Source organism: Hippoglossus stenolepis, chromosome 17 (assembly GCF_022539355.2).
Source record: "Hippoglossus stenolepis isolate QCI-W04-F060 chromosome 17, HSTE1.2, whole genome shotgun sequence".
Classification (NCBI taxonomy): domain Eukaryota; kingdom Metazoa; phylum Chordata; class Actinopteri; order Pleuronectiformes; family Pleuronectidae; genus Hippoglossus; species Hippoglossus stenolepis.
This window is the reverse complement of record NC_061499.1, coordinates 16,169,821-16,184,827: the sequence shown is the minus strand read 5'-3', so window position 1 is coordinate 16,184,827 and position 15,007 is coordinate 16,169,821. Positions and strand designations below refer to the sequence as shown.

Below are 15,007 nucleotides of genomic sequence, written 5' to 3'. Positions count from 1 at the left end.
GACCCGACACTAGAGGCAAGTATCACCACAGCTGGTCACACACTGGGAGACCCGAGGTGCGAACAGGAACATGGTGGATTCCCACACTGTCAGCCACGGCGCCACTTAGCTGTGTTGTCGCTAAAGGTTCGTTTTGTAACTGCTGGTGAGTTAGCGGGCGACATTACGTGGACCGCGCTCTAGTTTAACAGAAACCGTTAAAACGCTAAGCTAACTTTCGGCTAACTTTTTTTTGTTGCTACCACTGTTGGAACGTGACAGAATGCTAAGCTAACTGCGCGGCTAAATCTTGTGTTTACTGACCCAACCACCTGAAGTGCTGCACTTTAGTGGCTAACGCGAGGCTAAATGTAGCACAGAGAGCCACGTTGAGCAGGAGCTACCGTCCTCTGATGTCATTTGATTCAGGGTTAAACAAGATGCGAAGTGGCGCAAATACCAGTGAAGGAAACACCCACAAGTCGGCTCACATGAAACTGCCATGTTGCGCCTTGATCCTCTGCACGGGTCACTTTCATTTAGCTTAGAGTATTGGGGATTTTTAAAATTAATTTGCCTTTGGGGAGTTACTGGGCTTGGTCACTTGGTTTGTCGTGGCTCTGTCAGAGGAAGCTATATCTGCCAATTGGATTAATTTGGTTGCATGATAATAATAACGAGCATTTATTGGGGGTGGATACTTGTATATTTCCATTGGGGTGGTGTAATGTTCTCCAACGCAAATGTCCAAGTGAGAGGTTGCGGAGTTTCTCCAGCCAGCCTCCCAGAAAGAACTCTGGAGAATGTCAGAATGAGGCCATGTGAGAACATAGCAGGAGATTCTCTGCAGGATTCCCAGCAAGTGAGTGGGTGTGATGATGATGTTTCTAATACGCGACAGAAACAGAACAAATATAAAGAAACCCTAACAAACAAATATTAGCTTTTTATCAGGATGAAAAGTAAAAAAAATAAGCATAGAAGATTCAGACTAAGATGTCAAGAGATGGGTGATAGGCAACCTCTGGAGAAAGTCCGGACCCAATTGTGTTGGCATCCCCAGTTGTTCATGTCTGAAAACTGCTTTAGTAAAACAACTGGTCTCAACTGGAAGTGGGAGAATTGAGCCAGATTTACTTTTGTCAAATCAAATGATCAGTCCCCATCATTGAAACTTTCCCTCTTGTAAAACATTCTTTGGAAACACTGTCAATTATTTATAAATGGCACCTTTATTCGGCTATGTTTGTTTTCAAGTGGAAATGGCTCCATTTGGAAGAAATCATTCACTACCACTGCAGTTCTTTCAAACAATAGTTGAAGTGGGTATTTTCTGCTGTATAACATCCAGTAATGGACAATAATGAGCCATTTTGGCTTTTTGCAACAAAACGAGATCAAGAAGGTTTCACTCTTGAAAACTTGTTTGGATCAAGCAAAATAAAAGTGAAATTAATGCTTTAGTGGAAGTATTTTCAAACTATATTGTTGGATCTATTGTGCTAAATGGGAAAAAAAACAATTTGGTGAAAATTCTTCAAATTTTTTTAATTGAAAGTGTTTCATTCATTTTGCACTGTTTGACTCTTTGTTTCCACTTACAGACAATAACAGGAATACACGTCCAAGCCCCACTGGTTCACAGGGGTGTTCGAGAAGAACTGTCTCAGCCTCCCACTGTGGTCTCTGTGGGGACTGTAAATACATGTCCCCTCACAAGAAGACACTGGTTAAGAAGGAGCAGAAAAGCTGTAGCCCAGGACCAGAGCTGTCTGCAGATGAGTTCAAGATTAATAAAGGAAACCCAGTCACTGATGCCTCTAAGGAGACTGTCATATGGGTGGACCAGTACGCAAAGGTAACACTTTGTGACATAGCCCAAAAATGTGATCCATGCAGTCACAATTGTGGCTATGTGTTACCGGATGTTCTCAAGAACAAGGTTGTGCATTGCTTCAAACATGACGTGACAGATGTTCAGGAGGACCCTGGACCACGTTATGACCTCATTGGAGCAGAGATTTCCAGAAAGAAAAGAAAAAAGCTTGGGTATAGCTTTACAAAAGGAAGCATGCCTTCCACCCCTGACTCAGAAAACATTAGTTGCAATAACACAGCAAGAACTCTCTTTATAGACGAAGAGAAAACATGTTCTGGGGTGTCTGGTAACAGTCAGTCAGGTCAAGAACTCACATTTGGGAGCTGCAGCACTCACACTTCAACTACGAAAGAAAACTGCGTCCATGAAAAACATTGGGTTCAGATAGACAAACCCAGAGAAACTGACGCAGCACAAATGTCATCAGAACTGTTCTGTCCGACTAACAAGGTGGATGCAGATGAACCAGATTCATTCACCTGCCAGAGAGTGAGGGTCTATAACAGAAAAATTAAATTTTCTTGTGCACGGACATACATGTCTTGGCCCTTCTCTAACACAAGCCGTACCCTTACAGCAAATACTGGCACTGCAGCTAGAAACAACAGTGACTCTCCAATCAATCAAAATCAGTCAGGTTTGCTGAGCAGCCAAACTAATGATGTGCTCCCAAATGCACCTACAGAGCCCTCTTCAGACACAACCCACAAGGTTTCCCATCAAAATGAAGAAAGAGAGGATGTAGGGTGCATTACAGCCAAGAGAAATGGGAAAAGACACAGTCATATGTCTTCATACTCTTCAGAGAGCAATAACATGGAGTTTCAACCTCACTTTACGGACGCTGAAGAATCTTTTACCAGTCTGCTCTTAGATTCGGCCCCACCTCCCACCCCAAGTCAGCGTGAGAGAGCGCCTGGCACTTACACAGCTTTAGGCTTAAGCATGCCAGCTAATGGACCAGAAACCAACAGCTCCACGTCTACCCCATCCCCCTCAGTGTTGGGCCTGAGTGACTGGGAAACAACCACTACTGCGTCTCCCACATCATTTCAGTTCACATGCAGTGGTCTGAGCAGCCCCTTGGCCACGCCGTCCTCTGGCCCACCTTCATTGTTCTTACTGGAGAAAGTCAAAGGTGTTGAGTCGGCAGAAGCTCATTCTGCACGCACATCACCGTTGTCCTCAGCCAAACGAGTGAACAGCGCTGTAAAAAAAGCATTGTTCCACTGTGAAGAAACTCAAATGACTTCATGTTGTTCTTCACCTACATCTCCATCCTTTTCTTTGCACAACTGTGCCTCCTGTCCGTCATGTGAATCCTTCCTCCTCCTACCTCAAGATAGGCAAGAGGGTGATAAAGAGATTCTCACAGACAGGAGCCCATCAAAACTGGAGCACTATTATAACCAAAGCCCTGTGAACCAGAACCACCCTGTTGCTTTTGGAAAAGGCAGCTCATCATCACAAAACATTGCCATGGAAGAGTGGGGAGAAATTTACTCAAACGAATTCCTGCTTCCACCACTTCTCTCTCCTGTCACTTCACCTCGAGGGCACTTGTATACAAGCCCCCTGCCCCAGAGGCAATGTTGTTCAGATGAAGAGGAAGAGATGAACCATGACACCAGTAAACACATAAAACTACACGGACATCACATGCCACAGATTGGTGAAGGTGATCATCAAAACGGCAGGGACGAACATGAAGGACACGTAAATGAAGAAATGGAGGGAGTCTCATCAAAATGTAATACTGTGAATGACGATTTCAGAGATGGAAGCCAGGATAACACTGATTACGAAGATGATGTGGAACAGGGTGACAGATCTTTGTCAGAACCCTGCTCTTCTCCCAGCAGCGACGATGAATCCCTTCCGTCTGAAAGAGAAGAAAGATTAAGTCCATCTGAAATGGTGGGCAGTAAGAGGCATAAAACTGAAGCAGAAGCAGCTGGTGGTACTGACGGCAGCCTTCTTGATGAGTTCACCGCTTATGAACGTGATATCTTGCTTATCAATGTGATCCACGACCCAGAGCTGTTTGAAAATCTACCTGAGGAAAGTCTGCAAAAGCTGGGCCCTCCAAGAGTCAGTGACGCCCCTAAAACCAGACCTACTGGAGCAGTGAAAACTCTATCACAGAGGTAAGAATTGTATTGATGTAATAGTCAAAGATAACTTGCGTTGTCTATTATCAGTGAAGTTGCTATAACTATTTCTTCTGTGTTTCAGATGGACACCAGTTATTGTAGATTCTCACAGCGACTGTCCTGAAATCACAGGTACGACCAGTGCACCAGTCACAGTCCATTATATACATTTCAGTTTTTTTGTGGCATAATTTGGGGCTAGTTGCTAAAAGGTACTAGCAGCAAAGTGGAAATACTCGTCAACCGATGGCTTGTCAGACACAAATGAAGAGCAGACAGAGATATAATGAGTCATGTGAAGCCATAACAAAACAAGCAGAAGTTCAAAATAAATTGACATATTTTGTGTAAATTTATTAAATTCAGACATGCACTGAACTCTGGATAATCCTGAAATTATCCAGAGGGGCTGTATGTGAGATTGGAAATGCCTGAGTTGGAGGCCCAGGACAATCTCTGGACCTTCTCCCACCAGCCCCCATAGTAATAATGTCTGATTGACCCCATGTAAGAACACAGGAGGATATTATCTGTAGGATTCACTGCAAGCGAGTGGTCACGTTTATGACATTTCTAACACACAACGGACACAAAAAAAAAAGGGATACAAATATCTCAGGATGAAAAAGAGGTGCCATACATGTAGAAGAGACCTACAAAGATGTCAGCTTGGAAACAACAGGATTTGAGAGATTTTGGTGATGCAGTCACTGGTGTTGCTGTAAACAAAAATCTGTGATCTCCACAATAGAATTTAAACATTATGTCCCTCCTGCTGCTTGCTGTGCCACCCCTTCCCTGAATGCTCCAGAGATTGTTGTTGTGAACGTGTCTTATCTGATTATCTCCTACTGTGTTCAATGGGGTCTGGATATTATGTTCACGTCTGAAAAATGGCTTAATGAAGTGCACCTACCATTGAATGTGCTTGAATGTAATGTATTTAATGTAATGATCGTCCTAAGGTTTTATTTTTGTGTGTAATTTACAGAGGAAAGTAACAGCAGACCCTGGAGACCTCAATGTAACGGCAACCTTTCCACAACCATGGTAACGTAGTGGGTCTCCACATGTTTGTATTTCTTTGACCAATCACAATCATCTTTGCGGTACGAAGCCCAAAATAACATTTTCACATGATGAGATGATCACTGTCATTATAATCCAATTCAATCCTCGCAGAGAGAATGCAGCAAAAAAAAACAGTAAAAGACATATGTTGTGATAACTGATAAAAAACCTAACTTGATCATTCATGCCCTAGAGGTGAAGCCTGCCTATACTTTAGCTCTGGAGGAGCTCACTGAGCTCATCAAAACCACAGATGTTGCTTTAAATGCATTATACCGGTATCGCAGAAGCTCCTGTGAAGTGGAACAGACCAGTACATTGGTCATATCAGTGTCACTGGCGCTTGCTGCTGCTGCCTTAGTAAAAAGATGAGGCAAACTGTAGGTGTGTAAAATGTGAAACCAGTGCCAGGTTTATACACACAGTCTGCATCCGCTGGGTCAGACTAGGTCTGTTTTTAAGAGTGGAATAGATTGCACATCCTGGACACTTGAGCAATGTTACATCTTTGTAATTGTAAAGAATCAAACTATGGACATGTTTGTCTTGCATGCTTTCCCTGCTATTCAAAACAAAAATTCAAAACGACAAACGAGGTGAAGCAAAAGTTTGCTGTTCATAATTTAGTGCAACAACACAGATACTACTACATTGACATTGGTCTGCTAATAAAAAAATGTTTGTGTTTTCGAACAGGGTCAGTTTGATGCCAACAATAATGTAAACTGGAGCCAGGAATGGTACAGGTTTGCACACATCACATGTAACGTTTCTTGCACCCTGTATCTTTCATTATTTTGAAAAAAGTTTATGTCCTGTAATAGGAGCCAGCCCTTGCAGACAGTGAACCCCCCACATAACATCCCTGCACATATGTCCCTAAGAAATGGTGAGGGGAAAATACATATGGCGATCAGTTTTTTTTTTTCAAGTTAACGCTTCTTGTCACCATAAATGTTCCATACAGTTTTACAGGGGTAGAGTTAAAAGTTGAACTGTTGTGCACGGCTGTTCTTACACTCTGCTCTCTGCAGGGCCATTGATCACAAACCCGGCAAACATGACAGAATTTAAGCGCAAGAAATCTACTGCTGTAAGTATTCAAATAAAAAAAAGTATTGTAAATTCTTTACATGCTTTCATGTTTAAGAAAGACAAAGCTAAACAAAAAAAATCCCAATTGTTTCTTTGTATTCAGCTGTCTTTTAAATAGTTTTATTTTTTAAAAGATGAGCAGTACATGTAATTTTATATCATAAATAAGAGCACAGTATGATTTATTAGAATGGATATATGTGGTCTGTGTTTGAATTGTTCTATAATTTTTTGATTCTGAGAGTAGTTACTGATAGTTAGTCTGGAGGATGAATAATGGAAGTATTTAAGTTTAAAAGCATGTTTGACTCATTTACGTATTCATATCTTGGAATCTTTAGAGTAAGGTTTCCATTACATACTTCATCTTAAGGTTGTGATTTTGCAGAAGATCCATTTTTCTGAAATCCTAATATTGACGTGTGCACAGTTAGAGGTAGGTTAGTGTGTCAATGTGTTCTAAAGATGTGAAGTATACACTGCAATGTCTCCTCTAAACCCTCAGTACTGCAGACAGTACTTCAGTGAGTCTCTGTCCTGTGGATTCAAGATGTGTCGATTCCATCATGTGCCTTTGGACGGGGATGAGAAGGTACACTGAGAGCATTATTCATATTTTCATCACTTGATGGCAGCACACCAAACTGAATACACTGAAACACTGTAGAAAAGTAGACGATGAACCTTTGAATTGTAAGCAGGTTATTGAGCAGTTGCATCAAGTTTACAAACTTGTGCTAAAGCTTTCTGATTTGTGTTGAATCAACATCACTATCTGCGGAGCCTTAGATGGAGTTCCATATGTAAATCCAGAATTGTGGTAATTTATTTCCTCTCTTTCAGTTCTGTGTTGAAACTGTGATGCGGTTCATCAACAATCCAACGTGTCTCCAGAAAGCAGGCAAGTTTAAATTTTCTCCAGTTATTTTAACTCCAAATGGGCACTGCTAACAGTGTTGATGGGTTGGGTTTGTTCCTCACAAGGCCGGTACTTACTGGACTGAATCACAATGCAGATTTTGGTGGCTCATTTCGGTGTCTAAGCTTTGTACTGAAAAAGTTGCCATGCTTACAGGCAGCATAAACATCACAATACACTTAACTCTGGTGGCAACACACTCTCTACATGGCTCTGACAGCACATAACATCAGTCATAACATCAACTGGTCAAGAGTGTGGCTGTATTTCACACAAAAGGTTTCAGACACCGGGTTGGGTATCCACATTTTCATTTGAAGGCAGGATGCACCATGTTTGACTGCTTACGAACACATCAGCCGGCAGTGTGGTCGTCCCTGTCCATGGAGAGACAATTGACAAGTTTGTAGCGGGAGTATTTTGCTGTATCAAGCAAACTGTTACTTAGTATTAAATTATTGTAGTTTGCTTAGGATAATTTTTTTATGTGATTTTTTTTTTTTTTTAATTTTTTTTTATGTAAATCTGGTTAGTGTCATATTTTCATATTAAAGTTAAATACACATTAAAAAAGAATAGTTAATGTGTTAAATTTCACCTTCTTTAAGTCATTAAAAAAGCTGTTCTTATTGTTGACTGTTTTCTTGGGAAAAAGTATTGGTTCTGGCACCGTTAAGCTACCGGCTTTGATTTATTACTGGTATCAGGAAAAAAAAAAAAACGATACCCAACCCTGTTTATTGGTTGCTGTACAGTTGTGTACACATATAATTATGTGTTCTATGTAAATGTCCTCACCTCTCTTACCTTCAACTCCATTCCTTCATTTACCCCTTTTTTTAAAACTGTCTTTACTACCCCCTTTACTCTCCATGAACATTCCCGTCTGCAGGAGCTGTATTTACAGGCTACTACCAGAAAAACCCACCAGGAGCGTTCTTCTCCATGCCAGTGTTTCTGTCACTCCTCTGGTGTCTGCTCAAAGCCTGCATGGTGTCTGATATCCTCTCAGTCCTTAGTGTCGGCTTGGCTCATAAGATAGCGGTCAGTCTGGTTTTCATCCATCTCCCCACAATAATGTCACACTGCAGTACACTCTTTTATCCAATAGAGGGCAGAACATCCTAAACATAGATGTCCTCCTCTCTTGCTAGCCTGGCCATGAGTTCCTTCTGGCCCTGTTTGACATGGTGAGAGGGAAGGGTCTCATGGGCTATCTACCTCAACTCATGCAGCTCACATTCAAGGTATCTCAGTTCCAAAACACTCTGCATGGCAGTAGGATCTGTGCTTTTAATTGGTATGTGTGAGAATTATTTTTGTACATGTGTTGATAGATGGCCAGTAGAGGTCTAGTGCTAAGTTTGGATTGCCTTGAAAGTGTAAAAAATACTCCTGAGTTCCAGCAAGCGACCCGTTCGAACTCTCCTGTTTCAGTGACTGCCAACCTCAAGTAAGTGGAACTTCCTCAGCTCCCACATATCAATGTCATGTCTTTCACTCTTATAAAAATAGTTACCAATCATCAGTATGATTCTTAATTCGGAAATGTTGTGATTATGTTTTTGACAAGTCGTATCCGCAGCTCACTGACCTTGATGTTTGTTTGTATTTTAATATATATATATAAATGGTTATCCCCCAGTGTTCCCTTTCCAGAGTACCTGAATCTGGCCCCATGCATTGTGGAAATAGAGGTTAGTTCTTAACTCAGTAGTAGTGGTGCAACGGATCACAAAACACATGGCTCGGATCATATTGTGGTTTTTAGTCACGAAGACTGTGGCAGCCTGCCATATTCCAATTTGTCCTGCCACCGTTTCATAATGAACCAAAAATAATTTTTTTACACTTCTCATAATAACTAAAGAGATCTCCAAGTTTGTCTTTTGCTTGTAGAGCTGTGTGCTTGCTCGGTCTCTCTCACTTGCTCGTCCATAAAGTTGTTGCCATCCACACAGACAACCAGACGTACCAGCGAATGGTATTCAGTGCAGTTCGCTCACACACACAAGAAATTCTGTCACATTCTGTGTATCTCTCACTTGGATACGTTGCATGTAAGAGTGGACTGCATGCACGGGTAGGTGCAACCACTGTACCGCCACAGTCCGAATCAATTCGGTGGTAAACACTGGTCTTATGTGCTGGTCCCATCATCAGTATATGTAAGCAGGAAGCCATAATGCTCCCCTACACATGACTTGATGATGCGCAAGGTTTCTCCAAATTTTGCTCCACTCCTCCAGTAGCCATGGCTTTCACCATCACCTGAAATTTAAGCAATTAGTTTAAAAGGTGACAGTGAAAATAGAACTGTATTTTAAGCTAAAGTTTTCAATTCTTTTCTGCGATTCACCTGCGTTTCAAACAACTGTGGTCTGTTACACCACTACTCGTTAGACATTTAGTCCATTTTTCCACAAGGATGAAATGGTCATTGTACCATTGTATTTTGTGTCTGTCAGCTTTGTACGAAGCAGCAGGACTGGAGGCGGATGGGAAAGGTGTTCAGGTCCATCTGCCAATCCAGCCATCATCCCAACCAAGTGGAGCAAATCAGTGGCCGCATCGCCAAAGCTCTCCTGTCAGAGAGCAAAGACAAGATGTCACTGCCCTTCGCTACCTTTGCTGAGACAGGTAAAAGAAAACTCCTTGCTGTCCATCTTATTTATTTATTTGTGATTACTGTAGAATCAATCATTATGATTCTTATTTTTCAGTGTGTTCGGGTGAAGGTGACGCCCTGATCAAGAATTTTTTAGGCAGAATTGGAGTCTCGCTCATGTTAAGATATCACAAAACACATCAATGGGCCAAGGTAAATAACCCATCTGAAAATAATGAATGAAATGACCTGTAAACTTACATTTGAATAAAGTGGTTTCCATATTGTAAAAAACAATGATTGGACTGGATGACTCATGGAACCTTTTTGGTAACGTCGGCACAGAATTACTGCAAATATACAAAGATGTGATTGTACGCTGGTATTGCCTTGTAGTGTGCTTGAGTTTTTGTGTCTACGACTGTAGGGTCGGCGGGTGGTGGAGGTGCTGTCCATGTCAAAAGTCAGCTACTCAATGCTGAAGGGTTTGTTTGGGAATGAAGACGGAGCTTCACGCTGCTGCTTGGTCACTGTGGCAACCGAGCTTTTCCTCCTGAGTGGCATTGTGGAGGGAGCTCTGAACACGCTCCGAGGTAATAGGTGACACTCTGGGGTAAATGGGAAGTTATGTAGTGGTTTCTGATTTCATAATGCATCAGATAAGAATATAAAATGGTAAAATTAGAACTAAGGGAGAAATTTATAGAGTCTTATTAAATAAGTTATTTAAGATTGATGTGGGTGTTAGAGACAAACCCCTAATAGGTTCTACATTAGTTAATACAAATAATAATTACTACAAATGAAGCACATTTTGAATTACTTTTTGAATCTGTTAGTGCGTTCTATCATTTGATTATGCTGAATCCAAAATAACATGTAAAGGAACCGGAAAGCATTGGTAATTAATATATATTAATACATATTTTATATTATATCTTGCATATATGTAGCTGCAGACTAGAAATCCAGTGCTAGAAGAGTGTGTCCAAACATAGTGCAAAGTGTGTTTGTTTTTGTTTATGTATCTGTCAATGCAGAAAACAAATGGTTCCTGAGTTCGCCGTCATGGCCATGTGAGCCTGCAGATCTGGACAGTAGGAGGCATGTGTTGACTCGGCTGGCTGAGAAAACGTCTCATCGAGACACACTGGAGGTTCTCTGTAATCTCCCTGGAATTAAAATGCCAAATGGTGAGAGAACACAACTGTTAGATGATGAATTTTAAACCTGAGGCAGAGGAGTGACTTGCTATTATTGTCAAACCAACTTAGGCAACATCCACACCAATATTTTTTCATTTGAAAAAGATCCCTATTTAGTTTGTATCTATAAGAGATAATCTACCTATTAACCTGAAAACGCATATCATATGACCATTCACGTGCACTGGTCATCTGTTTGCCAGTGTAAAAAGGAAGCAGATTGTCTTCTCTGCAGTTGGATGCCGTTTTGCCCAAAATACTACAAATGAGGAAGAGCAGTGGCGAAAAGTAAGGGCAGGGATTAGTTTTCTTCAGGATAAAGGTTGCATTATAAAACTCTCTGGTTTCCGTCATCGTTTCCAAAAGTCAGGCCTGGCAGCCTTTCCAAAGGTCTCAGGTAGTGTGGAGTTTAAAACCTTAAACGTGTGGATGTTGCCTTAATCCATCATGCCATAATATATTTTGAGATTCAGATAAATGTGTAATACACACACACGGCTTTTGACCCCAACATGTCTTTTCCTCTATTCTCAATTTTGTCCTGTTTTCTCTCCATTGAAGGTGGGTAGATGAAGGTTGGATTGGATTTTTTTTAATGTAAGACTTTTGGGCTACAGACTACAAAATGATTGTAAGTATTTGTGATTATGTTTTTCCCCAGACTTGATTGATATCTCTAGGTATGGTCCTCTGTTTGACTCTCATCTAAAAGTGTGCATGGACAGACAAGTCCTTCCTGTAGCCTCAGATACAGTGGACTTCATGCTCTCTCACAACCTGGCAGTTGACCAAGCGATGCTGCAGATTCTTTTTCACAAACTCGGCAAGCAAAACCTGTGGCTCCGTGCACGGGAAGTCTTCAGACGTGAGTATGGCTGTTCCACTTGGATCGATATTGATCATGAAGAATCAGCTGGTCTTAAGTTGCATTTAGCTTTTGTTCAGATCGGACAATTAATTGATGTTGACAGTTGTCATGTAACTTATTTCAATTGCACCAACGTGTGTGTTCATCAGACTGTCTGAGTGTGGGGTACTACCCTGGTGTATCTGCTCCCCCTGGTTTCACGGCATTGATCGTCTCCTGTGGTCTGGGGGAGGTGGAGCTGGCTCTCACCTTTGAGATGTTCATCGCTGTCAATGCAACGGCCGTCCTCCAACTTTCAGAAACCACCACATCCTGCCTCAGCATCACTCTCAAACGGTAACGTGGGTTCGAGTAATTCATCTTTAATTTATGTGAGCTGTGTCCCAATTCAGGAGGCACATCCTTAAGATGCTGCATTTGAAAACAGATTGCCTCAGTGGCGCGACTAGGTTGTAGGTTGTCCTAATTGGAATGCTCCTTCAAATGTGGCTGACTAACGCATGGTTCCATTTCCAAACAAACAAAGGATCCAACGGGTGGATTCTTCTTGAGTCAACCTATCCCAGGATTCATTGCCACAGATGACAAAGCAAATAAGCTAGCAATGCAAGAGGCAGAGCTGCAAAAGTACAGTATTTTGTCTTTGCGAATAAAACTGACATAATGTTAACTGTTACTTTGCATACAAAGCGGGGAAATGAGATCCGATCTGGATCACCGAAGTGGTGACAGGAGACACATTCAGAAGGCATTATATTGCCAGGTGTGAACACACAAACTTGAAGCTTATCACTGGTGATCCGATCTCTCAGGTGTGGACAGGGCCACGGATGCAGCCCCCGAATTGGGACACGTCTGTGTGAATGGTATCATTCTGATTCTTCTTCCTCTTCCAGGACTCAAAGCTGCGAGAGCAAGTACCTCTTAGCTGGTAGCCGCCTCCTCTCTGCAGCTTGTATCCCTCAGCCCAAGCTGATTGTTCACTACACAGGAGTGAACCCTTCACAGGAGCAAGTTTTCAAACTTGACATCTCCTCTGCTCGACGCTGGCTCCGCAACAATCATTTGTGGGCCAATGATGTGTGGACACATTGACCCGAACACGGTTGTTTTCCTGCACTCCCTGGAAGCACTTGATTGATATTCTTTGTATGAAGTTTTAATAAGAAGTTGTTCTAGTCCAAAAAGTTTGCTTCTGCGGTTTTTCTTCGTATGGAGGATATGCTTGTGATGTCACTCTATTTTGCAGTTGCCATAGTTACACTCACCAGGAGTCATCAGCGTTGATGTCCCTGGTGTCAAGGTCCATGCATCTATGTGTCAGCTAATTTCTGGCCACATTGGAGTCGACTAATATCATCCGTCACCCCCAGCGGCCTTTTCCTGTTTTTTTAAAGACATGTGGTTTCCCTCTTCATGCTACTGCACCTGCTTGTTGGTGTGTGTGTGTGTGTGTGGGGGGTGGGGGGTTGGAGAAGCTTGATTACTGGCATATTGATCCGAGTTGAAGGGGTTAGGCTTTTCTTTAGAGCGTCCTGCGTTGTCACTGATTGGCCTAATGGCCTGATAATGCATGACTTTGAAACCCAAGTCCGACTTGACACAGCACATTGACTTGCACATATCTGATGATCTTTGTATTTAGTTGCTTGAATTAATAATGGTAGAAAAATAAATGATGATAGCTGCATTGTCAGGGAGCCATTCTTTTCTACTCCACAGAAGAATAAAAAAATGCAGCAAGTATTTTACTAATATTCACAGCTATTAGATATTTTCGGTTACTGACACACAAACATTGTTCAGTGTGCAGCTGATAGCTGAGCTACATGGCTGCCATTGACCTACATTGTCATTAATCACATGTAATTTCCTGGTATTTAACCAGCAAATAATCGGGTTTAAGTTCTGTAGTATTCGGGCTAATGACCCTTCAGTGTCTTAGGTTCAATGGGAAAATGTTCTATGCAGCAACATGCAAATCCATTTTAATAAACACGTTTTCACACTGAAAATAAATCGTTCTTTTATTGTCTTACATGCATAATTTCATTTAGTCACAAACTGAAATGAATTTAAATGAATTCCTCTTTTACAGCTTTGAGTTTCAATCAATGAATATTTTATTTATACAGTGATTTCTAGCCTGAAGGTGCACAGAGCTTCTCAACCACCAGGGGGGAGTGCTGGACTGATGACAGTCCAGTGAAGCATTCTTGGATGCTGTTATACAGATGTTAGGCAAATTAATTAAATGTTTAAATAAAAGGTTTTCTGTAATTGTGCTGGAGAAGACCTGTCTTACTCTTTATTCCTTTGTCAAATGTCAAAGAAGAACTGCCAAGAGAAGCATAATACTGCCCTACTGTGGTGTCAAACCCATGTCTACCTGCAACCTGCTCTCTCACCTGATGGTGAAGTTACTTTTCAAGATGAAATCAGTTTATATTCATCTGAGAGAGATGTTTATAGTTTGATTTCTGAAATGGAAAGAAATAAGAGTCCTGAAACACTTGAGGTTTACTTATAAAGCACATTTCATGTGAGAGAAATATTTAAAGTAATGAAATGACCATAGATTAAAATACAATGATTGTATGACCTTGTAAAATAGTTAATTTAAAGGCATTGGTGAATTAAATTGGTGTAAAAACTGCAATGGATGGAACGTTCCTAATACCATTTTAGGAAGTCTACTACACCATTACTAATTCACATTGCCTGTCAGTACATGCATTTAATGATATGAATATTATGACTGAGTGATTTCGAAGGCACTAAAAACACAGACGAATGAAAATTTAATAGAGAGGGAAAAAAAAGGGAGATTTGTATCGATATATTTAAAATGTCTTAATAGTAATTTTTTCTATCTGATCCTGCACCGGTTTCCAAATGATGTAATAGTTATTGTAGCATATTGAATTTTCACAAGGGTCAGATGATACGTAAGATCAAAGAATTAAAAGTTGGAGGAAGTCTTTGATTAAATTGTCTAATCTACACCATTTTGCTGCTTATCTTTATTCTGGTCACTTTAATTGGCTACATTAGGAATTATTGTTCTAAACAACTGGGACGTACAGACAATAACGTGACACAGATGTAAATTAACTAATGCTTAATACTTGTGTGTCCAGAGAAGTACACAGAAGTGATTGTGTGTCTTCTGTGTGTGTCCCTCAGTAACCTCACGTGGCCCTCAGACCTCAGCTTGTCATCCCGGAGAG

At 41.2% G+C, this 15,007-nt stretch overlaps 1 protein-coding gene across 1 annotated transcript; it reads left to right on the top strand.

Annotated features, from left to right (window-relative positions):
* The first annotated feature begins 1,583 nt into the window (after nt 1-1,583).
* Nucleotides 1,584-13,771, top strand: topaz1 (testis and ovary specific TOPAZ 1). Its single transcript, XM_035182039.2, has 19 exons — nt 1,584-4,005; nt 4,094-4,143; nt 5,003-5,061; nt 5,779-5,822; nt 5,907-5,971; nt 6,117-6,175; nt 6,683-6,769; nt 7,021-7,078; nt 7,989-8,140; nt 8,251-8,343; nt 8,434-8,549; nt 8,742-8,793; nt 9,565-9,736; nt 9,820-9,917; nt 10,132-10,297; nt 10,745-10,897; nt 11,571-11,774; nt 11,927-12,113; nt 12,674-13,771. The coding sequence occupies exons 1-19, from the start codon at nt 1,685-1,687 to the stop codon at nt 12,870-12,872; spliced, it is 4,335 nt and encodes a 1,444-aa protein (XP_035037930.2). The 5' UTR covers nt 1,584-1,684; the 3' UTR covers nt 12,873-13,771.
* The last annotated feature ends 1,236 nt before the right edge of the window (nt 13,772-15,007 follow it).

Excerpts from the sequence above, each read along its gene's own strand:
- topaz1 (XM_035182039.2), top strand. The coding sequence starts at position 1,685 with ATGTCCCCTCACAAGAAGACACTGGTTAAGAAGGAGCAGAAAAGCTGT. Across the intron at positions 4,006-4,093 it reads GTGAAAACTCTATCACAGAG|ATGGACACCAGTTATTGTAG; the intron begins GTAAGAATTGTA and ends TCTGTGTTTCAG. Across the intron at positions 8,550-8,741 it reads TCAGTGACTGCCAACCTCAA|TGTTCCCTTTCCAGAGTACC; the intron begins GTAAGTGGAACT and ends GTTATCCCCCAG.